The 27366-nt window shown below is 40.4% G+C and overlaps 2 protein-coding genes across 9 annotated transcripts in view; one reads left to right on the top strand and one right to left on the bottom strand.

Annotated features, from left to right (window-relative positions):
* LIN54 (lin-54 DREAM MuvB core complex component) overlaps positions 1-10327 on the top strand; it is a 63475-nt gene extending 53148 nt beyond the window's left edge. For 4 of the 6 annotated variants that reach the window (XM_073340514.2, XM_073340516.1, XM_073340513.2 and 1 more), the window contains exons 8-14: positions 39-236; positions 1665-1756; positions 3139-3210; positions 5511-5613; positions 5899-6036; positions 6231-6433; positions 7698-10327. In XM_073340514.2, coding sequence (XP_073196615.1) covers positions 39-236; positions 1665-1756; positions 3139-3210; positions 5511-5613; positions 5899-6036; positions 6231-6433; positions 7698-7899 — 1008 coding nt within the window. In that variant the 3' untranslated portion in view covers positions 7900-10327. The remainder of the gene's footprint in view (positions 1-38; positions 237-1664; positions 1757-3138; positions 3211-5510; positions 5614-5898; positions 6037-6230; positions 6434-7697) is intronic. The other 2 variants (XM_073340517.2, XM_073340518.2) reach the window with 2 other exon arrangements.
* THAP9 (THAP domain containing 9) overlaps positions 244-27366 on the bottom strand; it is a 28473-nt gene continuing 1350 nt past the window's right edge. The window contains exons 2-6 of one of the 3 annotated variants that reach the window (XM_073340511.2): positions 25513-25708; positions 21698-22004; positions 20476-20626; positions 18944-19059; positions 244-1221 (exon numbers count right to left, since the gene is read on the bottom strand). In XM_073340511.2, the coding sequence (XP_073196612.1) occupies positions 1130-1221; positions 18944-19059; positions 20476-20626; positions 21698-22004; positions 25513-25708 (862 nt within the window). In that variant the 3' untranslated portion in view covers positions 244-1129. The other 2 variants (XM_073340512.1, XM_073340510.2) reach the window with 2 other exon arrangements.

The following is a 27366-nucleotide window of genomic DNA, read 5'->3' as shown; positions in this document are numbered from 1 at the left end:
TATGTTGACAATGTCATAAAGATTTCTTCTCTTTCCAGGTGGTGCCCAAACCAATCAACCCAACTTCACAGCTAGTTACTACTAGTCAGCCACAACAGAGACTTATTATGCCAGCTACTCCACTGCCACAGATACAGCCCAACCTCACTAGCCTCCCGCCGGGCACAGTGCTGGCACCAGCCCCCGGCACAGGAAACGTAGGCTATGCAGTTCTTCCAGCTCAATACGTCACTCAGGTACGGTGTTTGCACGGGGCAAAGTGATGAAATTACAGAAGTAATTGTAGAAGGCATCCTGCATTGGTGTTAATGTTCTTGATCCCTTCCTTCAGTGTAGGGCTTCGGCTTGTCTGTTGCCAAAACATAGTCAAGAATCAGAATGAAAAAGAACGGGAATTAAATCCATGATTTTAAGATGTACAGGGATTTTTGTTGTCATGCTGTGTATAATTGGTAGAGACCTTGTTGTACAGTTCTTCCTGGAGTGGCCTGCTTTATGTAGGTAAAAAAGATCTGGTACAACACAGTATTACATGAATGGCAGGAGGGAAATGACGGTACAAGATATTTATTGTTGGTACAAAGAAGCAATGGAAGAAAGACAATAGGCCAGATTTTCTGAAGTGTCCAGCACTCACATTTGGGGCCAGATTTTTAAAAGAGCTCCTCCTATTTTCTGGCATCTGAATGAAGTGGCCAGATTTTCAGAAGTGCTCAGCATCCAAATAGCTCATATTGTTCTCAGAAGGGGAACTGTTGGCTGCCGAGCACTTGGAAAAATGTGGCCACTTCGTCTAGATGCCTAAAATGGAGCGGTTAGAGGCTGAGCTCTCTTGAAAATCTGGCCCAGTGCAGAAAAAATAAATGTACCCTGAGAAAGCAATGAGTAAAAAAAAATACAAAGACGAGCCACCTGCAGGGGATTGTGATGTGTGAGGAATGCTCCTGTAGTGTGTGCTTCTTAGGAGAAGGTCCTGGGTGCCTAGGTCTTGCTACTCATATTTCTTGCACCAAACTCATCGTGGCATGAAACAAGAAAGTATGCCGGTAAATGCTTAACAGTACCACAGTCAAAGGGAGTGCAAATCAGCCGTGGTTTCTTATCTTTGTTCAAGTTGATTCTGAATGGATTATGACCTTTCAGGTCGCTTCAGTGACTTGTGTGACTGCTCTGATTCATCCCTTGTAGCACAGGTGCAGTGATCAGGCACCAAGGTCCACTCTGTAAAGAAAGAAAAGAGATCTGATTAAAGGGGTGAGAACCATTTGTAACTCCAAGCTTTCACCTGGTGGGCGCAGGCATTCCTGTAGATAGATAGCTGATATACAAGCTATTGGTAAAGCATTTTAGCATCCATCTGCCTGAAAGTTATTACATAACGTTAGTAGCTTAAAAATAATGCAATCCAAAGGTTTGCAGATAAAATGGACAAAAACATAATGTAAAACAGACCAGGACATTTCTGCTGAATACAGAGTACCCCTTAAACTGCTTAGGTCTTGTGAGTTTGTGAAACTTTGAAACCATTCATAAACATGGATTAGGAGAGTACATGATGCATGTAGCAGTTTCAGAAATGCTTACTAAAAACTGTGTACTTCAAAGCCCATTGTATGTTCTGTGGCTTCTACAATTTTATACATTTATACTTTGTGTTTTGTTAGCTACAGCAGTCATCATACGTATCTATAGCAAGCAACACTGGTTTTACTGGGACATCTAATATCCAGACCCAAGCAAGGCTACCATTCAATGGGTGAGTATTTTGAAAATAGTTTTAAAAGCTTGCCACAACATCTTCCCAAAATATGGTAGGTGATGTATTTAATTGGGACAGACTATCCTTGTTTGAAGAGTTTTTTAGGAAAAATTAGCAAGGTGGGGTGGGGTGGGAAGGCTGCTGTCTGTGCTGTTCTTGTTCTGTGGCTAAATAAAGAACATCTGTTTTTTCTCTGGCTGTCAATCCAGCACCTTTTACCATCACTAAACTTGGTCAAAGTCAAATCTTGGGTTTGTTTTTTTTCCAAATACCATAGTAGGAGTTTGAACAGAGAGCTGGCCCATGGTTATTTATTATATGTATTGCAGTAGCACATAGGAGCCCTGGTCATGGACTTTCCCTGGAAGTTGATTGGAGCAGCTGAGGGCTGAGCACTTGTGAAAACCCAGCCATTTATGCAGATGCCTGAATATGAATTTGGGAATCTAACTTCAGGCTTTTTTTTTTTTTTTTTTTTTTTTTTTTAATCTTGGCTTAGTTCCAAGGTAACACATTGCAAGTGGAAACTTCAAATTGATATGCCTCCCCCTCCTCCCATGCCGGCTTAGAAATTCTACCCTGTTCTGCTGAGCCTGCCTTTTTCTGGAAGTCTTACGATTAAAAGGGTTTGCTGTGATTTAAAAAATACAAAACAAACAAACAAATGTTGTCTGAGCTAATCCTGAACCCCTGCCTGACACCTCCCCCTCCAATAAATGGCTTTGTCTTCAGCTTCTGAGGGTATGTCAGGATCAGAAGGTCACCACATATGGCCAGAATATAGCTGGCCAGATATGATCACTGAAAAATCCTAGCTTTCAGTGGTTGTTAAGGCTGATCTCTGACACAGAATACTCTTTATGTTAAACTAAATGTCAGGGTTCATACGCTGTTTGCCCTTTGCTCAGGTCTCTGTCTGCTTTCCTAGGACAGTCACTTTGTCATTTCATTATCATTTTTAATTCACACATAACTCGGATGAAGGGAGAGACATAGTCTGAATTTATTTCTCCTCTATGGTACTGGATTTGGTTAGATTCACAACAGCGTCACAAAACCCTGCTCCGAGTGTAGATACAATCCTCATGGAGAGTGGTCTTCATTCAGGGTAATGGCTGCAGCACGCTCAGTTGCACTTTCTTCTCATGTGGTCCCCTCCTAGCTTGTCTCCTTTCTTTCTCTTCTTTAAGCATAGCATGCAGATCGCCTACCTCTTCCTTGATTTTTTACCTACTAATTGTATTTTGTAATCAGTGACATAGATATTTTAAAGCTCACATTGTAGGAGAAACGTCTAGTTTGGCTTATGGGATTTCAGTGGATCAACATTCTGAACTTAAAAAAAGAGAGAAGCCAATAATAAAATGGTTCTTTTTCAGAATTATGCCATCCGAACCTGCAAACCGCCCCAGGAAGCCATGCAATTGTACAAAATCGCTGTGTTTGAAATTGTAAGTGTATTTGGTTTTAAGTATTTTCTCTTTAACAAATATTTTAGTATATTGCCAAAATTAAATAGAAATATTAAAGTAACTCTAAAGTGTGAGTTCTGTATATAAAAAGGATTCCAATGTAAGGCTCTCAATTCATTCACAAATCATCCTGCCATAAGTGCATATGATACTTAATGAGACAAACTTTAGGCTGTCTATCCTAGCAATTTTCTAAGTTTCTGAATCTTGTGGTTTCACTGGTGATAGTATTATGGGAATGCTGGGGTAGATTGCCCATTGGCATTTCAACTGGATGACAGAGGTACCAGTGGTCACCTGAACCCTGTCTGCATGAAGGCTTCCACTGTTGCTACCACCACTGGAGTTGCATCCGTGGGAGACTAAGTACAATAGTCTGGTAGACAAAGCCTTAAAATGTCATTTAGTGAAAAAAGAAACTTACCAATGGAAACTTTGAGGCTCCTTACATTCTGTGTGATGTCTCAGAAGGGACCATTGTGATCATCTAGTCTGAGCTCCTGTATATTGCGGGCCACAGAACCTCACCTACCCACTCCTGTAATGGACTCCTAACCTCTGGCTGATTTACTGAAGTCCTCAAACCCTAGTTCAAAGACTTCAAGTGGCAGAGAATTCACCATTTACACTAGTTTAAACCCCCAAGTGACCCATGCCCCATTCTGCAAAGAAAGATGAAAACCCCCAGGGCCTCTGCCAAATTCCTTTATGACCCCAAATATGGTAATCAGTTAGACCCTGAGCATGTGGGCAAGGCCCACCAGCTAGACACCTGGGAAAGAATTCACTGTGGTAACTCAGAGCCCTCCTCATCTAGTGTCGCATCTCCTGCCATTCCATTCCAATGCCTGCATCAGTATCTGGTGTAATTATGTGTTAACGTTCAGTTGGGATGATGCCACACTTTCCCACATAGTACAACATCAAGTTGAGGTACTGAAATTACTTTGCGGCTCCCTAATCCTTGGATGACGAAGAGGGCATTCAGAGTGATTGTGCTACTGTTAGAGAAGCGGATATAACAGCCATCTGAGTCCAAATTAGGAAATCTGTCTGGCATCTGCCAATTTTAGGTTATTTTTAATATAATGCATGTCATGTTCATAATGTGGGCGTGAACATACTTCTGAGCTTAGAAATTTTTCATCACACTAGAACAGAACTAATCATGTATGTTTAGTTTTCCTTCAGATATCTCACAGCCTGCATGATTGTTATTTATAGAGAGCCAAATGTGTGCTAGACATGAGGTTTCCTCCTGGATATCAGCTTTCTGATTCCAAAATGTTCTGTGAAATCTAAAGGGGAGAAAAGATGCTGCTATACTTTGCATTTATATAACACTATACAGAAATTAACTCAGGCCTAGTCCACCGCATGATTTGCTCAAGGTGCAGCCATCCGTGCCCAGATAGTGCAGTGTGGTGTCATCCGCTAATGTAAGCTGGCCAAGCTGCCATTTGCACCAGGGAAACTTTCCCATTTGCACATGAGTAGTCCTAGCAGTACACCTGTGAGGCAGGTTAGGCACCTAATTCCCATAGGTTTCAATTTATTTATCAGTGAATAAGCTGACCCTTACTCTCTCTGGGCGTCAGATCCCCATTTTAAAGATGGGGGGAATATAGCACTTCCCTACCTCACAGGGATGCTGTAAAGTTTGTGAGATACTGAGACACTACAGTAACGGAGGTCACAGAAGTACCTAAGATACACAGCTATCCAATCAGCTCCTCCCTTAAGCACCTTTGTGATTTCTTCCTCCCACCCCAATGCGTAGGAAAAATCCCTGATCTAATCCATACAGCCATATTCCTTCAAATCTATTTAGACTCACCTCTGCTGCAAAGCCTGCAATACCCTGCCTATTGCTCATGACGAGTCAGCTGATGAGCTGTGACTGCCCCCTTCCTTCCTTTTCCTACTCCCTGACTCTTACTCCAGCCTCCATTCCTGCCATTTCTCACCCTACCCCAATAAAAAAATTAACCAGCAAAAACAACAAAACTTGCCACTACCAAAGCAGTGCTGATCCTTGGCCATGTTACTTGTAGATTATACCCCCATCACTTACCTTAGTTTGGGGTCTGATGCTGTATGTCCTCCGGGCCAGAAATGGTCTCATTCATGTCTATACAGTACTTGGCCCAATGGGGTCCCAATCCCAACTGGGGCTTTTAGGAGTTACTGTAATAGAAATGTTTACTGTGGCTACTACCACAGCTAGTGTGATGCCTGCATACCATGTTTGTAAATCCCTTCTGCATCTCCTATTTCAGGTATTGTGATTGTTTTGCAAATGGTGAATTCTGCAATAACTGCAACTGTACCAATTGCTATAACAACCTGGACCATGAAAATGATAGGCAAAAAGCAATAAAGGTAAGGGGTTTTTTGTTTCTCTCCTTTAAGGTTTGCAAAACACATTGTGACATGCTTTTCTATCTATTTCAATGTACGCAAGGCTGCTATTGAAACTGGACAGTTTGCTTCTTGTTTTACATCTCTATAGCTGGGATGAAAGTAGGCCGCCTTTTCCTGTTGGGTTGGGAGGAGAATGTGACTTACTTACTCCAGCACAGTCTTGGGTTTGTCCTTACTGCACTGGTGCTCTAGATCTTGCTCCCTCCATGAACTGTGACACACCTTTTGGATCTGCATTGATAGGCCTGCCTTGATAGAAACCCTGAAGCCTTCAAGCCCAAAATAGGGAAAGGAAAGGAAGGGGAATCAGACCGGCGGCACAGCAAAGGCTGCAACTGCAAACGATCAGGCTGTCTCAAAAACTATTGTGAATGCTATGAGGTAAGATGGGTTTCTTGCCTTGAAGAAATACATCGGCTTTTCTCCTTTCTAAATGTCACTCTTGCCCATTGCACTGTCTGTAATGAAAACTTTTAACTATTTGTAATTTCTCCAGTGCATACTAAGTGTATGAGCCAGCAATGGAGAATAAAATAATATTTTAGGCCAATCATGCTTTCTTTTGTTCTTTTTAGGCAAAAATCATGTGTTCCTCAATATGTAAATGTGTTGGCTGTAAAAACTTTGAAGAAAGCCCAGAACGAAAGACTCTGATGCACTTAGCAGATGCAGCAGAAGTAAGAGTCCAGCAACAGACAGCTGCTAAGACAAAGTTATCCTCCCAAATCTCAGACCTGTTAACTAGGCCAACCCCAGCACTGACTAGTGGAGGGGGGAAGTAAGTGAACACATTCCATTTTCTTGACTTGGCTTTAACACTGGTTTATATCTTGCTACTCTACTAGGGTGGATTTTCGCAAGCTAAGATTACTTCAGTCTTTGACATTTGTATTCATTCTTTAGGTTTTGTTGGCTAATGTTATTTAATATTTGTATTACCATAGCCCTCAGAGCCTTCAATCATACTTGGGGCTCTTTTGAGCGAGGTGCTGTACAAATGCATATTACTCTCTGTCTTCAATAATAGTGAAACCTTTCTGGAATATTTAAGACGTCTAAATTTGCAGTTGAGCTAATTTCATAGTTAATTGTCTCATCCCCGAATGCATCTAAGTGCTGTTGGCTGAAAAGATGTATAGTACATGGCTGCTGCCTAAACTATTAAAATACGTCCCTTACAGAGAAGAGAATTTATATAACAAGTTTGTCAGTCAAGATACACTGGATCATTATGACATTGAAATGAGTGCAAGTAAAATAAAATTTAAAAAAACAATTACAAGAGACTATATATACGTGTATCTGTGGTACAGAAAAACTGATTTGTGTTACATTGTAGCATTTGAGAAACAGTAATGAAAAACCCGCACCAAAATGTGTACAGAGAAGGAGACAGAGTTAAATTTACATGTGTAAACTTGAATTTGCCACACTTCTGTGTCTCTAACCATGTAACTTTAACATTCTCTTAATTCAGTTTTTAGCATCAATACAGGTAAAATCCTAATGTTAAATCCGTAAATTTGCAGTTTTCCTAGAGCTAAAAATTATATGGAAAATTATGCGTTCTCTATCGGTCTTCATGGCATTCTGCAGTCTGTCTCAAAATGTACAGAGATGGAAGCAGCAACAAAACTGTCAGCGTTGCCTCTGAGGAGTGATCTTCCTGCTTAGCTGTAGGGCTTGTTCAGTATTTTCAGGTTGGGGCAACCTCAGATGTACCCCAGAAACTGTGGAGCAGATTCATTCTGGTCACATCAGCCTGATTTAAAACTTTGAATGCGCTCTATCTCTGTTTGAAAGGGCATAATCCTAAAGTTAAATAATTGGATTCATGGACCATAGTACAGGGAAAATGGAGAGGTAAGCAACATTTTCCTTGTTTGACAACATGTCCAAGTATATATAGGTATTGCTATAGGGACTGTCTAGAGGGCTTCCTTCAGCTTCTGACTTTTCAGTGCTTCAGAGAGAGTTTTGTAGATCGTGCATGTGGTGTAGCTTACTGATGACAACAGTTAAGGTTTTTATTTCCATTTCAGATTGCCATTTACCTTTGTAACCAAGGAGGTGGCTGACGCGACCTGTGAGTGCCTGCTTGTGCAGGCCGAGCAAGCTGAAAAGATGGGCAAGTCAAAAGCAGCGGCGGAGCGCATGATCCTGGAGGAATTTGGACGTTGTTTGATGAGAGTCATTAACTCGGCAGGAAAGTCCAAAAGTGACCCCTGTGCCATGAACTGCTGACTCTTGCATAGGAGCCGTGGTAAATTGGACTGAACATGAAACTTAAGGCACAGGGACACTTTGGTTCACAGCAGAGGATTTAATACTATTTTATTGTTAATTTGGTGCTTGTTTTAAATTGACTTGCATAATGTTGAAACAAGAAAATCTTTTATAATTAGGAGTAGATTCTTTTAAATTTTAGCTAAATTCTCTTCTACTTATGACGATGCCTAAAGGTGAATTTTTCTTCCTGTTGTACAGCTTTTAACTTTCTTGGGTTTGGTAAGAGTTAGATGTTTTCTTCCTTCCCCCTTTCTCTAAGAAAATTGTCCAGAGAGCCTTTATAAATTATTATTATAATATATATTATTTACAATGTATAGAGTTGAATCACTTTGTTCATATGGAAGAATCAGACACTGGCAGAAAATTTTTTTGGTAGTAGCCCAAGAAAACAGTACATCTGTGGAGGAATTAATTCTGAAAGGAAATATATAGAAATGAGCATCTTCACAATACTGACAACCTACCAAATTAGAACATCACTCTACAACCCTGGAAGGCAATGGATCAGTGTTAAAGACCCAATTCAGCAAGGTCCTTAAACACAAATGTTAAACGTGGGCAGCTGAGTTTTTTGGACAGCTTACATGGTTAGCATTGTGTATGTTCTTAAAAAGCTTGATGAATCTGGGCCTCAGGGCACAACTTTTAAAATGGAAAGTATTTAAATTTTTTTTTAAATGATGACAGATTTCATTACTGGCTTGCTGAATAATCTAAAATGGAAGTTGAAGGACAGACGATGGGCTATACATTCAGAAAGAATTAAAAGCAATGCTGTAAAAGCAAGTTGTCCATCCAACTTTTATCATTAGATAAACATCAAGCAGCGAGATGCTGTTGTGCATCTAGGGCTCAATCCTGCAAGGTCCTGAGCATCTGAGCTTCTCATTGAAGCCAGAGAGGGTTTGCAGTCCTTAGCACCTCATAGGATAGAGCCCTTAAACTGGCAGAAAATGAGATATTTGTTATGTACATTTACACACAAACTGAGATTACTGGGTGTGAGGGAACCAGCCCTTGTGTTTTCCTGTTAGCACAGTTTTCATGTGGGATGGATTTCAAATTAGCTGCATCCAAGTTAATCAGAGAACATGTGTAAAGATCAGACTCTGCGTACAGCTGTGGACCTTTTTGATATCCCTTCTCTAATCCTGGAGACTCATTTGGCTTATTTTTTTAATAGTGTTATTTAGGATTGCAGTTTGAGCCACGACATGCAATTACACTGGTATGGACTCAAGGTCACCATCAAAAATAGATGCATCTGACCTTTTTGTGTGTGGGGAACAGGGAAAGAATCAAATCAGGTCAAATACAGTTGTGCATAGAAGACACTTAAGGATGGGAACTTTTTCTAGCATTTACTACGAACAGTCCCAAATCACATTTTTGGTAGTGTAGCACGTTTATAAACTGTTAAACCTGGTTAAGTAGCTCTAAATTTAATGAAAGGAAATAACCATGTTTAAATTCACAGGTATTTATTTAGTTAGGTATCTTAATTCTCTCTGTAATTATCAGAACAAGATCGATACTTTTATTTTCCAAAAGGGATTTTACATTCTCTCCATGTGGAACTGTGTGTATATATTCTTTAACAATATTCGTGTATATGTAGCAAATACACATACACACACCTGCGAAAAGGGAATCTACTATTCATTAAAAAGTTTTTTTTTTTTTTAATAATTAGGATCTGGATTTCTAAAATGTCAGTGCGATAACTTTAAATGTAGATAGTTCAGCCATTCATCTTACTTTTAGTAACTCAATATAGTATGTCCAGTAAGATTTGTATAAATGTAAATTAGTGTAAGTGGATAAAGTAATATCTAATCAAGTTATTTTTCAAACAGATTGCAATACACCTTCTTTTGTCTAGAACTAAATCCATGTTAATTTTGTATATATTCGATGTCCTATTCCAAATTGCACCTTTTGTGATGTGTATTTATATACAATGTGGAGAAAATGTTTGTGAAATTTTGGATTACACTTGTAGATTATGTATGATGGCATTGCTTGTAAAGATTTTGAAGGTGCAATCAAATACTCTCAGTTCTACTTGTTTTGAACAAGCTTTCTGAAACATTGAGCTTGTTTCCAAACACCCCCGCTTAGTATGTACTACATCATTTTTGTACTTCCTTAGCCATTTGCAACGAACTGCTGAACAAGATTTACAGTCAAGTTCATCCAGTTATTTTAAACAGATCTGGGGTGGGGACAAAGGTTCATTTTCTAGTTCTGTTTACACCTGAAAGTAGAAAGATTAAATTTATATTTACTAGACCAATTCAAAAAATACACTTTTCTATTCTGTAAAAAGTCGGCTAAATCACAAAGAAAAATAAACATTTATACTATTCTGTAAACATAATTTTTGCACTCTGTTCCTTTAGAGCTGGCAAGAACATTAACTGTTTTATTAAAGTACCTGATTTATTAATTAGGGGCCAGGTTGTCACTAAAGTTGCATTCACTAAGGCCCCAAATCAGCAAAGCACTTCCTTGTCATTAAGCATGGGATTAAATCCCATTGACTTCAATAGGACTAGAGCACATTCTCAAAGCATGTATGTGCTTGTATGCTTTTCTGAGTAAGGATGGACTTAAGTATGTGCTTAAGTACTCTGAAATGGGGCCAAAATAGATACATGCACTACCAGGTAATTGGGCCCAAAGTGTTATTTTTGTATTTAGTTAACTCTTCTGCATGAGCAAATCCAGGTTCTATCCCTGTGGAGAGTGAACAAACATAGTACTTGATCCAACAAACAGATCCATATGAATGGACTGTCATGCCCCGTCAGGATCCCACTGCTCTGTTCTGCCACTGCTTAATAAAGAGAGCTCTAGATATTAAATACTCACTCAAACACTTCATTAGAAGGGCAAAAATTTGCAACAAAAGACTAACCATGTCCTTGTCATGCATAGGAATAATCACTGTTTAGCAGACTTGCACCCTGCCTTAGAAAATGGGCTGAATGATTCTTTGTGCTCCTGAATGTAGTAAGGTGCTTTGGCAAACAGATTAATGTTAACATGTTACACACCATCGTCCTGCTTTGCAAAATAAGTGACTAAACTGCAGTTAAACAGGGCATTACTGTTTTATATAAAGCACCATATGCAAGGGCAGCTTCACTACAACAAAGTAACTGAATGAGGAGTCAGGAAAGTCCAGGCAACCACTCTGCCTCTTGGCGTGAAATCAGAGCCAATGAGTGGTGTTCTTCACTTTGTAAAAACGACTGTAGAATAAATGGGCTCCTTTGTGAACTGTATTGCTGGATAAATTAGTCTGATGCGATAGTTGTGAGGAGACTGTGTCCTGTTGCATGGATCATTTAATAGGGCCATATGACCACCAGAGTTTAACAAGCAGTTCAACACAATGGTGCTCTGTCTATGCCACTCAGCAGAAGCAGCAACAGAACCACTTGCCCTTCCAGCAAAGGAAGCTAAAAGGGCCTTTTGGAGCATCATCTGGTGTACTTCAAGGGACCTGCAGCATTTTAAGTGCATCAGCACTGCCATCTAGTACTGAGTCTTGGAAAGGCAAGAAAATTCACTGACTGTCTCGAAAAGTTGTGTATCCTCAGCAGTGTAAATATTTGTAAGTTTCCATAGCACTGTTCAGGTCATCCAAGGGAGACTGTCCTCAACTTAGCTGTTAAACTGCACAGGATATTTCTTTGTTCTAAGGTAGAAGAATGTACATTATAAAACTGTTTTATACACAATGATTTTTAGGCTACAGCTCTGCCACTCATACATAACACTTGGTAAGAACACAAGAATGGCCATGGTCCCTCTAGCTCAGTATCCTGTCTTCTGACAGTGGTCAATGCCAGATGTTTCAAAGGGAATGAACAGAACAGGGCAATTTATAGAGTGCTCCACAACCTGTCTTCCAGTCCTAGTGCCTAGCAGTCAGAGGTTTAGGGGCACCCAGAGCATGGGGTTTCATCCCTGATCATCTTGGCTAATAGCCATTGATGGACCTTGTCAAGGTTTCTTCCCCACTCTGAACTCTAGGCTACAGATGTGGGGACCTGCATGAAAAACCCCCTAAGCTTATTTTTACCAGCTTAGGTTAAAACTTCCCCAAGGTACTAACTATTTTACCTTTTGTCCCTGGACTTTATTGCTGCCACCACCAAGCGTCTAACAAAATATAACCAGGAAAGAGCCCACTTGGAAACATCTTTCCCCCCAAGCCCTACACCCCCTTTCCTGGGGAAGGCTTGATAAAAATCCTCACCAATTTGTATAAGTGAACACAGACCCAACCCTTGGATCTTAAGAAAAAGGAAAAAGCAGTCAGGTTCTTAAAAAAAGAATTTTAATTGAAGTAAAAGAATCACCTCTGTAAAATCAGGATGGGAGATACCTTACAGGGTAATCAGATTCAAAACATAGAGAATCCCTCTAGCAAAACATGAAGTTACAAAAAGACACAAAAACAGGAATATACATTCCATTCAGCACAACTTATTTTATCAGCCATTTATACAAAACAGAATCTAACGCATATCTAACTAGATTGCTTATTAATCCTTTACAGGAGTTCTGACCTGCATTCCTGCTCTGGTCCCAGCAAAGGCAACAGACAGAGAGAGAAAACCCTTTGTTTCTTCCCCCCCACCCCCAGCTTTGAAAGTATCTTGTCTCCTCATTGGTCATTTTGGTCAGGTGCCAGCGAGGTTATCTTAGCTTCTTAACCCTTTACAGGTGAAAGGGTTTTTCCTCTGGCCAGGAGGGATTTATAGGTGGTTAGCCTTCCCTTTATATTTATGAGAGACCTAACCTCCATGAACTTACCCAATTCTTCTTTGGATCCAGTTATGCTTTTAGCCTTTGAACCTCCTCTGGCAATGAGGTTCAGATTGACTGTGCGTTGTGTGAAGAAGTACTTCCTTTTGGTTTTTCGTAAACCTGCTGCCTATTCATTTAATTAGTTATCCCCTGGTTCATGTATTATGTAAAAGGGGTAAATAACACTTCCTAATTCATGTTCTTCACAACATTCATAATTGTATAGACCTCTATCATATCCCTCTTCAGTCATCTCTTCTTCCAAGCTGACAAGCCCCAGTCTTTTTTATCTTTCCTCATGTGGAAGCTGTTCCATACCCCTAATCATTTTTGTTGCCCTTCTGTAAAATATCAGAACCATTAGGAAAGGAATAAATAATAGGACAGAAAATATAATGCCACTATATAAATCCATGGTATGCCCACACCTTGAACACTGTGCAATTCTGGTCACTCTATCTCAAAAAAAGACATTAGAATTAGGAAACGTACAATCAGCTAAAATAAAGCAAGGAGAAACTGAATTGGAAAACGTATTGCTATACCTCAAGGTCAACTTATTGTTTTCAATAACATGCGTAAAGTCACAGCTACATAACTCTGGACACCTTCCTTTAGAGTTCTGGAAAACAAAACTTTTAATTCAGGCCTTACTTAATAATTGGCCTGCACAATCACACTGCCTTGTAGTGTCACCCTGTCATATCTCACAAACTACATTGGTTTGTCTGGGTAAACCTCCGAAAAACACTTAGTTATAACAGGAATCTACACTGGTGATTCAGTAGATGTTTCTCTTTCTTAGACTCGGTCTTGAAATCAGTGCCCCAGGACAGTTTAAGGCGACTGTGTGAGTGGCCATGCTCTATTTTGGATGATGTGTAAAATGGAGGTCATACCTGCTCGCAATCATTAAAGACACCTAGGGGAATCTTTAGGCAAGACAGAGGAGACACTTTACTGGTGTCTGACTAACTCCTAGCTGGGGTAAGTGTATTTTACATATCTAGACTTCTCCAACACTTTTTGGGATTGTTTGGGTACTCATGAGTACTAAAAGGGGAAGTGAATTCTTCACCTCCAGCCCTAATTTATTGTGTAAGTCACATTACCACGTGCTGCTAAATAGTTATGTTCATCCCTAGCTTTTCATGTCAGAGGTGAGTGAAATAATCACTGTGTCTTCCTCACTTCACAAAGCTATTGGGAGGGATAATTAAAGTTTGTAAAGCATTTTGAGGTCCTCAGCTGAAATCTTTCTGTTCATACACCACCCATCACCATGATGTTTGAAGGCCTTACCCATTTCTTAGTGAACATATGAAGTTCTCGAGTTTTCTGTTTCCATCATCTAGTCAACAGGAATTCCATTGTTTTCTCTCATGATGCTCATAACAGGGCCATCTGCCCTGTTAGTGGCTGGAGTAGGCAGGGACAAGGAGCAGCTGATCCTACTCCAGAGAGAAGCCCAGCAGGCAGGTGTTGGGAATCAGTGGCTGCAGCTGAACAGTACCTCAATTGACCCATGCTGTCAGCTGAGCAATATAAAGGCGGGGCCCAGCTCCCTGAGAAAGGGCACTCTCTTCCTTCGGTTTCCCCATTCTTCTGTAATCAGAGCAGCTGACTGTAGGCAGGGCCTGTTTGGTAGCTACCAGAGGCCCCCAGTCTGAACCCTTCACCAGATGGTTGTCTGTGTTACTTTTGCACATTTTTCTTTCTTTTTTTGTAAGAAGAATAAGCACAGCCCTGAGGAAAGCTGGGTGTGGCCATTTGTCCTCAGCTGATGATCAGGACCACCAGCCTATATGTAGTGAACAATGCAGGCATAGCTTGCCATTGCTCAGAGAGAAGCATGATCTTGAAACTCTCATGAAGTGGATGGGAGAGCAACAGCAGCTGCAGCAGATCTTACCATAGCAACAACATCAGCAGCTACAAATACAGCACCATTTGTTACAGCAGTAATTCAGGCTTCAGCTGTTGTCTTGGGTTGTCCACAACCACAGGTTGGTACAGGACATGGTATGTGACAGGGAGGAATCCTCATTAAAATGAGGACAGAAGATGACCTCTTTAATGGCTCAAGCAAAGCTGCCTGCTCCAGAGAGAAGCCCATCAGGCAGGTGGTGCGAATCAGCTGATGGAGCTGAGCAGTACTTCATGCATGGCCCATGTTCTCATCTGAACAACAGAAAGGAGGACCCAGCTCCATGGAAGGGTGGGGGAAATTAGGGAGCACACACTCTTATACCTAGAGCAGGAAGCTGTAGGCAGGCCTTGTGGATTCACCACCCCCACCCCCCAAATGGGGGGAAGGGCCTGCTCAGTAACTACCCTTCCCCAAATGGGTGTTTGTGTTACTTTTACACCTTGTTTATTATCTTCACAAAGAAATAAACGAGCCCTGCAGAAAGGGACAGGAACTAAGCTTGGCATGACTATTTGTCCCCAGCTAGTGATTAGGACCACAAGCCTACAATGCTATTAAGTGGGGGTTGTTCCTGGAAAGTCTTGAGCACCCTAAACTACTGAAGTCAACTGGACTACAAAGTATCCTGTATCTCACAGGATTGGGCCCATTAAAATGCAAATTACTTAATTTCCTCTTTGTGGGGAATTGTAACCTTAAAGGGAAAAAACAAAATTATACTGAAGAAATGAGAACCCAGTAGATGGAAATAAGCAGATGAATTTTAAACTGTTGTTTAGTACAAAACAGTACAGAATGGAGGGAGTCAAATAGCTAGATAGAGAAAGCTACTGGAAAGAGGAATTAATAACAAAGTTAAGAAAAGAGAAACAGTAACCTGCACTTTTATTATTTTGTGTATTTGTTAACAATATTAATATAATATACACACAACCTGAAGAACATATGTCTGATTCGCAGCAGGAGGCTATTACATGACACACTGCAGTTGTCAAATCTTGAGTCTTCGGTTTCCCCCCAAGTCCCAGGGCTGCTATGTATAGCTTCTTTCAAATGGACTTTTCCACCTTACCCACCTAATCAAATGTTAATCTCTTCGTTGCCCTTGAGGCCTTGTATGAGCCTGGATCTCATTTTGCCCTTCCTCACTCTCTTAACCCACCAATACTAGTCTTCCACCCACTTTCATTTCTTTCTCCCTCCCTTCTGCATGGTCAACAACAATAGGTCGGGCCTTCACTTCTCTGATGAGCTCTGCAAACACTAATCTTTGTCAGTCAAATACACATTTTTGACCGTCTTCCCCACATTTTATTAAGAGGAGGAAACAAGCAAACCAAAAGTTTCTCGCCAACACTTTGCACTAAGTCTCCTACTGGGTCCTGAGTTATTCTGTCTTTAGATTGCAAGCTCCCCAAGGCAGGATACCTCCTACACTGGCAAGCATATCTGCAGATATTAAATTACTTCCTAAATATTTTCAAGGATTATCTGGCCCACCCTGTATATAGTATTTTGTAGAATCCTGCATAGAGAAATGCATGACAAGTCTTGTTTTTTCTATCTATTCCATTCTATGACAGATCCCCTGCACCTGACCCTATTCCATCAGTTTTATTTCTTACCTGACTGACTTTTTTCCCATTGGGGTAGCCAAAATCAAGGTCCTTTCATCACTTCATGTTATCCTAATTCGTGTTCAGATTTAAGCACTTAAAGGAAGCAGTTTGGAATCCTTTATTTTTCTAATAAGCTGCCAGTGGAATTAAAGGGTGAAAGGCAGAGTGATTACATAATCAGTAAGTACAAGTAAAACATGTTGTTTCTAGTACAAATCTTTTTTTTTTTTTAATAGCTTTGTGTAAGCTGTTTTGCTGCTTAATTTTTTTTCTACAGCTCTATGGAGTTATCTGCTGCTATAGTACTCCATCAGTTCTTTCTCCCCAGCCCCTTTTCTAAACATGTATGAGGAAACTTTGTATTCATCATAGTCAGGGGCTAACAGCCCTACCCAGAGCCAGGCATAGCATAGGTAGGTATTCAGCAAGCTTCCCCACATAACTGCCAATGAACCTCAATGTGGATTTCCAGTAGCTTCCGTAATCTAGTCCTTTCATAGACATTGTTGTTCTAAAATAGGTTGTGGTCGTGCAATCTGCATAAATGAGAATTTAGGATGAGATCAAACTCATTTTCCACTTCTAACCCCAGGCATGACTAGAACCTAGTACAGTTAATCCTCCTAGGACTCCCCTTTATTAGCCACCGCTGGACGCAGTATTGCCAAGAGATCAACTGAAATACACCATCCCTGTTCTCCGACACTTGTGTTGCATAGATCAGACCTTATCTAAACATTACTCAAGGGGAGATCATTTAACAAATTAGTAAGAAATTATGGCACAGGAAAGATTTGGATAGATTTATAAGTCTTTAATGATGATGAAAATGGATGTTTCCTAGTCAACTTCTTCGATCCATGCCTTCCAGAACAGTATTCCAAACCCCATTCTTTTGCATGGTCAGCTCTGACATTTAAGTAACATTGCACTATGTTCCTTAACAATATTGTGTAGTGATTGGTGACACACAACTCCCCTTCAAATAGGTGATTGTTTAACTCCGAGAAAAGGTGACTCCGTTCAGATAACTCATATAAAATTTTCTGTTCTAAATACATATCCTGTTGCTTGAGGCTTAGGTTATAGTCTTTCACTCTTGCATGCGTTTTTAGGATTTGCTCAGAAATGCTCACAATCTGACGCACGCTCTCTGATGGCAAACTCCAGCTCCCAATCTTTTTAATGCACAACAGTGAACCACATTTTAGGATTTTTTCATCTGACGCAAAGAGAGAAGTGACACAGGCTTCACATCTTATGGCAGCTGCTAACTTCTCAGCAACACAGCCAGCTGTATAGGTGATGCTTTCTGCATATAGTGACAGATCTGTCAATGCATCACTCAGTGTACAGTTAAATGAAATATGGCCAGTATAGTAAATGTAGTCCATTGATGGAATTGCCCCACAACCCCGATCGTACTGAGAATGAATGGTATCAAGGGCCAAATCTGTCCTACGAACAATAGATACATCTAAGGTGTTCATGTCACCTAAAAGAAGATTCTGATGTAATCCTGGTGCCAAATTATACTTGGTCAGGAGTTTAGAATAAGCAGTCTGGAACATCATGCAGGTAGGGTTATCGCAACTAGCACATGCTTGTCTGAGGGTGCTGAGAAATAATTCCAGATGATCTAGGCTGAATGTGTAAGTCAGGAGGTAGCGGAAGGGCATGCTCTTTGGAAAGACATAGTTTGTGTAAAGCCATTTTAAGCTCTCGGCATTAAGCAAAAACCCTAGAAATCCTAATTTATGTTTACCTTTCAGAAAGTGTCTCCCCGAAGTGTCAGTTAACGCAACAAAGACACTTTTAGCCTCAGTTAAGAGGCGATGTATCTTGACATAATTTTCAGAGGACAAAGGCCCTTTTAATCCCGTTCCATAACAGCTTCTTCCATGAAAAATGTCAAACAGATAGCTCATCAAGCGCACAAATTTGATGGTCCCACTGCAGTTCTGAAAAGAAGGCAGGCCCAACAACTGGAGACATTCCAGCGTGCCAGTGACACTCTCACTGAACAGCTGTGCTACGTAGTTCACCCTCAAGTGACAGCTTTCACTATTTCTGGGTCTTCCTGACAATCGGTCACTAATATACAGTAATTCCTTCTCCTGCAGAGTCACTAGGTCCACTATGTGTTGCCAATGTGCTGTTTCATTAATGAACTGTATCCTATTAAAGCACTGAAACACGTTTCTTATTAACTGGAGCATATGGCAAGCATCAAAGAAGTATGTGATCTGATGAGTGGCACTGTGAGGATGCTGAAAAGTGCACTGCATGTTGTTGGCATCAATACGTATGCCCAATGCCTTTGCCAGCTCAACACCGTGAGCAGTGGCCGCAGACGTCACAGAGAGAACTCTGACACCTATGCTGGTCAGCTTGCTGATGGTCTGATAAAGCAGCTGAGCTAGTAAATGGCCAGTGGTTCCATTTACAAGGAAATAACCCAAGGGAGCTCTCCAGTGACCAAGAACACCTACTGCCATTAGGACTACAGCTTCTGAGGCCAGTGGCGCTTCATCAGCATCAAGTGCTCCTGCACCTACGTCTACAAACCCAATCAGACGTCGAGTCACAGGGTCCCACTCCAGCTGTTTCTTGAGAGCCATACCTTCGATCATCAGTGAGCAGTACTGGTATGCCTGTTCTCCTTGCTCTACTCTCTGCTGAAGGTGAAAGAAAATCCTGTTGCTGAAGCCTGGACTACCTTCATCATTAGACAACCAACTGGAAGACAGAAGATAGAAATAATTAGGAGCTATAATCTAAGGGGGAAAAAAGAAACTATTAACAGACTTTAGGACTTAGTAAAGTGCTGACAGATTTTTAATGCAAATTAATATACATAGCATCCATTTATAAAGTAATAAGGCTTACCTGGATGACACACTTTGCAACCTGAAACATACCAGTACTTTCCTACAGTTCAACTTTCATCCTCTCCTCCATTTGCCTGATGCTCTGGCATTCTCTCCAATGTCTCCTCTATTGCCTCTAATTACTTTCATATATATATGTTTTTTCATGCTGTCCTGTATGCTTGGAACAGCTCCTGCCTTATTTCCCCTTCACACTTAGTACATTTGCTTGGCCTTCCGTCATAACATAGGAATTGCTATACTGAATCAGACCTGTCAATAGCTCTTTGAATCTTACTAAATTCTCAAAGAGTTCTACAATCTATTTGTACACAATATGTATTTCCTTCTATAAGTTTTGAATTTGTACTGTGTGTCCCCTTGCTTTTGTGTTGCATGACACATCTAATCTACTTCCTCTATAACATTTATAATTTTATATGCTTTTAAGCATGTCCCCTCTTATTATTCTCCCTTCTAAGGAGAACAATCCCAACTTTTTCAATTTCTCCTTACAGGAAAGTAGTTGGTTGTTTTTTCCCATGCCAGTAATCATTCTCATCTCCCTTCTCTGAACCCCATCTAACTCTTCAATATCTTCTGCGTGATCAGTGCTGCACACAGCACTCTAAATGTGGGCACTGATCTCTTCTAGTGCAGTCTGCTCCCTCTCCCAGGACTGATCTTTATAGTTTCTCTATCTAGTATTGGGCCCAGTCATCCTCTCACTGAAGTCAATGGATCTTAGACTGTAAACTCCTCATGTCAGAGACACGGTCATGCTTTGTGTTTGCAAAGTACCATGTATACCCATGGTACTATGTAAATAATAGTAATGAAAGTAGTCATTGCATTTTAGTATTTGTTCCTCCTTTTTATTATAGGCCGAAATGAATACAGATATCAAAGTCAAGCACTTGATGTCTGTCTTTCCCCACTGGTCAGTCAGAAGCACGCTGCATTCTTCCAAGTGACTACCTCTGCTACTGTAAATTTAATCTTTGGATGTGTTACTTTATGATGGTGCAACTGTTTTGCACAGCCTCACCCCGCCCCGCCACCCCACCCCACCCCACCAACATTCTCTGACATGAGTTAATATTCCTGTAACAATTGCAGCCTATTCTGTTTAGCTTCTTTGTTATAAATAATAAAAATGTAAGACAATAGCATAGGTGTCATGTTGAATTGTTTTTTATGAAATCTCTACTCTGAACACTCCATCTCTTACTTATTATAGGACAACCTGGAAATATAACTTGAGATAACGAGAATAAATACTCACTTTGTCAGGCTGGAAGGATGAGGCAGGGGGCAATTCTTTCTTACATAATCATAGCCTTTACTACTATAGAGGTGGAGAGTACAGGCAAACTGCCTCATTTCTGTGGAGTACTCAGTCAGCTGTCTCCAGCTGTATGGTTCCCACTGCAAATCTGTTTTTAAAAATATAGATCAGCTTTGGTAAGAAGCGTGAACAGCTTGATCATTTAATTCAGATGAAAAGTACCTCTACATGGCAGGGCACGAGATACACAGCAAAAAAAAAAAAAAAAAAAAAAAAGAATGTTGTGTTTGACAAGGCACAAGCCTAATGCCCAAGTGCCATCTCTCAAGTATTCTTGTTGCAGTAAAACAAAATTCAGACCTGATTGCTGAGTTCCCTCCCCTACAGAAAGAGAATGAAATCCTCCATGCCCCTGCCAGAACTCTCTCACTTATGCTAGCCTCTTCCTCTGGGTGTTGCAGTGGATTCTGTCTTATCCCGACTTGTTTGCCTTCTAGACAGGGATGGCACTTAATATTTAACATTAACAACAACCCAGATATCCCCATTTTCCTCATACCTTAACACTTCACTGCCTTTCAGGACCCACATCGCAGCCAACATCCTTCTAATGGAAAAGGATAAAATGTGGCTCCAGAGAGGGTCAGTGCTGTTCCTGAATTAGCTGGGAAAAGTTGCTTTGAGATCTACAGATGAAAAGTGCTATATAAGTGCTAGGTATTACTATTCATGACTCAGTTAGGATTAAAGCAATTTAAATGATTTTTCTCCCATATTATCAAAATGAACAGAGCCAATTTTCTAAACACTTTCTAAGTGAGAGAGGAATATAAGGTTCCCTTACTTAAACAGAATTTAGATTCAAGCTTGAATCTCTTTAAGCTGAATGTTTATTCAATAAAGCCTAGTATCTCACATCACACACACTGTTCTAGGGCCCAGATACGAGGGGTGGCCACCCCTCAACTCATCTTCATCTCAGTACAAGTTGAGGGACTTAAATACCTTGGAGGACAGGCCCATATTGTGTAACTTTTAGTAACTGATTTGAGATACAGTATCTTCACGAAAAAGCCTTTGGTTGTGGTTCTTATTTTTATATTACATTAGTGCCTAGAGGCCCCAACTGAAATCCAGGCCCCAGTGCAGTAGGCACTGGAAAAACAAATGTACAGTTTCTGCACTGAAGAGTTTACTGTCTAACCAAGGCTCTTAATACCTGAAAACTGGGCCTGCAGCAGGCTCATAGCTTCTTCAGAGAGCAGCTTCTTCTTTACAAGCTCATTGATTACGCTAAAGACATTTCGTTCTCGGTAAGAGAGACCCCTTCGTGCTGCAACAAGTTTCTTTTTAGGCAACTGTACTATTTCTTTCATTTCTGTCTGTTGCTCAGCAGCTGTTGCAGGATTCTTTAAGCTATAGTTGTGATCCGCAGTAATGACCTCCTCATCAGAAGAATTACGTGAGAGTGGCTGCTTTAATGCTTTCTGGGATCTTCTATTTCTAAGATATGTACTCAGAGGATCCTACAATACAGAAAAGAATATGGGGCTTATTATGGGGGAAAATTCTAGAACTAAGTGCACAGCTATAGTGAAACAATGCAAGCCAGATTCTTGGTTGTATTAACTGAAAAATAGGAAGTGTTGATATTTCTAAGTAAGGTCTTTTTTGGACTTTCACCCCTCATAATTGAATGCTGGGTACCACACAAGTTTTTCTGGCATAAAGATATTATTGTCTCAAGAAACTACACAGGACAAAAAAGATGCCATCAGATCTCAACAATCAAATCAGTGGTTCCCAGACTCTTACTAAGGGAACCACCTGTGACCCATCGTTGGATACATACACCCTCCACCTTGAACCTCAACCCTGATCCTGTCTGGATACAAAGGGGAGGCCTCAGGGCGCAGGGGTGGTGGTTAGAGAGCGAGCCTGCCCCACATTTACGCTGTCGTGGCAGGCCCTGTACTGTACCCATGTCCTAAATATAAAGGGAAGGGTAAACACCTTTAAAATCCCTCCTGGCCAGAGGAAAAACCCTCTCACCTGTAAAGGGTTAAGAAGCTAGGATAACCTCACTGGCACCTGACCAAAATGACCAATGAGGAGACAAGATACTTTCAAAGCTGGAGGGGGAGAGACACAAAGGTTCTCTCTCTCTCTGTGATGCTTTTGCCGGGAACAGAAAAGGAATGGAGTCTTAGAATTTAGTAAGTAATCTAGCTAGATATGCGTTAGATTCTGGTTTCTTTAAATGGTTGATAAAATAAGCTGTGCTGAATGGAATGTATATTCCTGTTTTTGTGCCTTTTTGTAACTTAAGTTTTTGCCTAGACGGATTCTCTATGTTTTGAATCTCATTACCCTGTAAAGTATGTACCATCCTGATTTTACAGAGGTGATTCTTTTACTTTTTCTTCAATTAAAATTCTTCTTTTGAGAACCTGATTGCTTTTTCCTTGTTCTTAAGATCCAAGGGTTGGGTCTGTGTTCACCAGTGCAAATTGGTGAGGATTTTTATCAAGCCTTCCCCAGGAAAGGGGGTGTAGGGTTTCAGGAGGATTTTGGGGGGAAAGACGTTTCCAAGCGGGATCTTTCCCTTTTATATATTTGTTAGACGCTTGGTGGTGGCAGCAATAAAGTCCAAGGAAAAAATGGAAAATTGTTAGTACCTTGGGGAAGTTTTAACCTAAGCTGGTAAAAATAAGCTTAGGGGGTTTTCATGCAGGTCCCAACATCTGTACCCTAGAGTTCAGAGTGGGGAAGGAACTTTGACATGGTGGGAGCCGTGGGATTAACTTGAAATCATTTTGAGATCAATTTGAGATTTTTTTGAACAAGAAGCACAGATTTTAAAAAGGAAATTTTTTTTCCCCGTTGGGCTGCTGGAAAGCAGGTTTTCAGCTGAAAGGAGTTAGAGGGTTTTTTTGTCTCTGCTTGGGGGCCAGAGCAGAGGCAAAAGGGAATTGTCTTTTGTGAGCTGGAGTTTTCTCTACCTAAAGGCAGGGTAGATAACCTCCTGCAGGGAAATTCACAAGTCTTCACAGACCTGAAGAAGTGTTTTTTGTTTTTTTTAAGAGCAACTAGAGGGGTTTTCTGTCTATTTGCCTGGAGACAAAGGTGTTAAGTTTTTTTTTTTTAAGGATTTTTCTGTAGGCTGACAATCACTATCAGAAAACATAGAGAATCTGTCTAGGCAAAACCTGAAGTTACAAAAAGGCACAAAAACAGGAATATACATTCCATTCAGCACAGCTTATTTTATCAGCCATTTAAACAAAACAGAATCTAACGCATATCTAACTAGATTACTTACTAAGTTCTAAGACTCCATTCCTTTTCTGTTCCCGGCAAAGCATCACAGAGAGAGAGAGAACCTTTGTTTCTCCCCCCCTCCAGCTTTGAAAGTATCTTGTCTCCTCATTGGTCATTTTGGTCAGGTGCCAGCAAGGTTATCCTAGCTTCTTAACCCTTTACAGGTGAGAGGGTTTTTCCTCTGGCCAGGAGGGATTTTAAAGGTGTTTACCCTTCCCTTTATATTTATGACAACCCGACTCCCCAGTCCAGGCATTGCAACGTGGTACATGGGATCACAATGCTACACAGGTTTGACCCAGTGTTGCGATCCCATGTGCCAGGCCACAATGCTACTCATTCAAATTTGGCCCAGCCACCCCTCCCTTATGATGGAGGAGCGCCCAGACCAAACATAAGTTGCACTGTGACCGCATGTGCCAGGTTGCAATGCCCAGAACAGGGATCTGGGACCAGCCTTGCAGGACAGGAGCTGCTGATGTGGGGTGAGTGCAGGGCAGGTTTGCTCTCCAAATCCCTTTCCCTCATGGCCTTCCTTCTGCTCCACCCTGGAAGAAGTGTATGTTTGCCTAGGGACCTGCAACCCATCTAGAAACTTCCCCTGACCCACTGGTGAGTTGGGACTCAGTTTGTCTGAAAAACATTGAACTAAATTACAAGGAAAGAATAAGAGAGCCAGTTTTGTTAATACTATAAAAGAGAGGCTTTTCAAATTCTGAAAGGGATAAATAAAATTGGCAGAGATACACGAGTCATACCAGGGAAGAATTCAGAAAATAGAGGACGTGATCTAAAATTTGGGAAGATAGCTGCAATGTAGGAAAAACAAAGGTGTAACAAGCCTATAAAATATAGAGACTGCTGGTGTGATGGAAAAGGAAACAGGTATGGTGCAATGCAATTCAAAATTTCAACTGTCAGATTCTGCCTATCATTAATGATCAGAAATGCTTGTTATAAAAGGCTTCAAGTTAAGTGCAGAGAGATATTATTACCACAGTCGATTAAATAGATATTAGACTGTTATACCACACTTTGCATATATATATAATATGCCTTCAATCTGGGGATTTCAAAGCGCTTTCCAATACAGGGGCGTTGTGAAATTTCATTCATGAGTATCTGTGCTTTAGCCAAAAGATCACCCTTCCCCTGAGCATGGTTATAGCCTCATCCTTCAAACAATGACCACCCCAATAGGCATGAAAGCCTACCAGAATAAATATTTAAATATAAATGAGAAAAAATATACATATACAGTAACAAGAGGGTTGTATTTTTTTACTGTACTTTTCATGGGCATGGCAGGAATCAAGTTACCTAGATTTGATAGATCAGAATAAAATTGTCTTAAATTTAGGTAGTTTACCGGAAAAAGACAAGGTTCTTTCTAAGCAACAGCAGTTTCAAAAGAGCTGTTAGCAGGATGAGGGTTATTCAAGTTTAAACTGAAAGAGCACTAATGCCAGCAATGTATTTAAAATTATTCAAAATGGCTTCTATAAAGAAAGTTTTCCTTCCCCCATCCCCCTTTCAGTGTATTTGTGACACAGCATAAAATAAACTAAGACGTTTCAACTTGTGTTGCTGTAGCCTTACAACATAAGTTGCAACCTCTATTTTTCAAATAATTTTAGAATTTGTCTTTAAGGTTTCTAATGTGTTTCCAATCTATTAAAAATGGTAATTGCATTTAAAGTTCTTTTTAACTACCTTGTATAGAAAAACAGAAGGTACAGCTCCTTTCCTTAGTTTTCTTCTCATGCCATATGATTCAAAGTCCACTTCTGCAAAATGTCTGGAACACAAAATGGCACCAGGTCCTGGAATCCAAACCTTTTTGCTTTTGGGGTCTGCTCGATTAACAGCATGGATCCATTTCGTACGCTGTATGTCATCAATAGGAAACCTGAAATGTGAGCAGAGCTCTCTCATAATACAGTCAAAGTGAAATTCTACTCAGTTAAACTGCTGTAAATCTTGAGTAATTCCATTGAAGGCAATGGTACTATTCCAAACTTACAAAGGGTGTAAAAAAGCAGAAAAAGTGTCCTTAATATTCAAAGACTTTCGTTTTGAAAAGTTACAATTTTACAGTTACAAATTCCCTAGTTAAATTGATTAAGGAGCACTTCAGAACACTTCTGAGATCAGGCACCTAATCCTGTGCAGTTAGGATTGCTTAATTGCTGAATCTCACTCTGTGGGATGCCCCGGAATGTACTCTGCAAATGCACTGTTAATCTACCCTGAAATATTAGGGCTTCAAATGGAGATCCATACATGGAGGAGGCCTGCAAGACATCTTCCCTTCTCTGGTCTATCCACCTTGACCTCTTTCTGTTTTGACTGGGTCTCTTTCAAACATACATGCTACCCTTTTCAAAATATAGCAGTTATAAAAGATGCTATTTTTCACCTACACTTTCACTTTCTGAAAAATTCAGCATTGGGGCTGAAATGACCATATACTTGGTACTGCCTAAATGCAATTTTTGGGGGGGTGGGGGTGGAAGGATGGAGGAAAACAAGAGGATGAAATTTGGGAAAACTTTGTTCTGGGGTAATACAACAGTGCTTTTTCCCATGGAGATAAATCATAAAAGCTGAATTTTGAAAGTTCAGATTTAGGACTCCCTACAGCCAGGTGCAAGCAGACTTGGGAATGGTCCACCTGCACACGTCTAATTGCAGGGTTAGGGATAAAGCATGGAAAGAGTCCTGAATTAAGTACGATTGCTAGATTTGAAAAATATTACATTCCTTATTTTTGGAATGTGAATCGACATAGTCAATATCCACAGAGAACTCAAATTACAGGTGAATTACTTTATTTTTAAGCTCACAAAGCTATGACCATTTGCAAATACAATTGGGAATGTAAAAAAAAAAAAATCTCTGAGTCCTTACTCACTGAAGTTAATGAGGGTTTGAAATTTGGGAAAACTTTGTTCTGGGGTAATACAACAGTGCTTTTTCCCATGGAGATAAATCATAAAAGCTGAATTTTGAAAGTTAGTGCACACTAACAGGGTTTGATCCTGCAATACAGCAGTCAATGGGAATTAAAGGAGCAGAATGGACATACACGTGTATGTAAGTAAGGGTCAATTTATTCATAGAATAAGATACAACTCAGTGCAAGTAAGTGGGGAAGAATCTGGGTGAATGTATACTGTTACCCATGATTAGTAAGTGACACTAAACAGTTAGTAAACTGGGACTTTAATTTTTTTGCATCCGAGATAAGAAAAACAATAATGCAACGTTAACGTGTGAGATCAAGGCCTCAAAATCATACTGGCCTATGATGGAGAAGTGAAAAGCCTGAGATCTTTTTCTCAGCAGACCCATGTGCTCTCCTGTCTCCCACCCACAACATCTGAAATAAAAATTAATTTCAATTTTATTTAAACTCAGAAGAATAATGGATTTATCCTGCCCTCATTTTAAGTAAGGGCAGATAATTGTGGGGATCAGTAGTTCAGGACCTATGGCTCCAATTCTGCAAATGCTTAAGCATGTGTAAGTTTAAGTATGATAGTCCCACTGAAATGGGACTACTCA

The sequence above is a fragment of the Lepidochelys kempii genome, chromosome 4, assembly GCF_965140285.1.
Source record: "Lepidochelys kempii isolate rLepKem1 chromosome 4, rLepKem1.hap1, whole genome shotgun sequence".
NCBI lineage: Eukaryota > Metazoa > Chordata > Testudines > Cheloniidae > Lepidochelys > Lepidochelys kempii.
The sequence above is the reverse complement of the archived record's forward strand: the minus strand, read 5'-3'. Positions and strand labels throughout refer to the sequence as shown.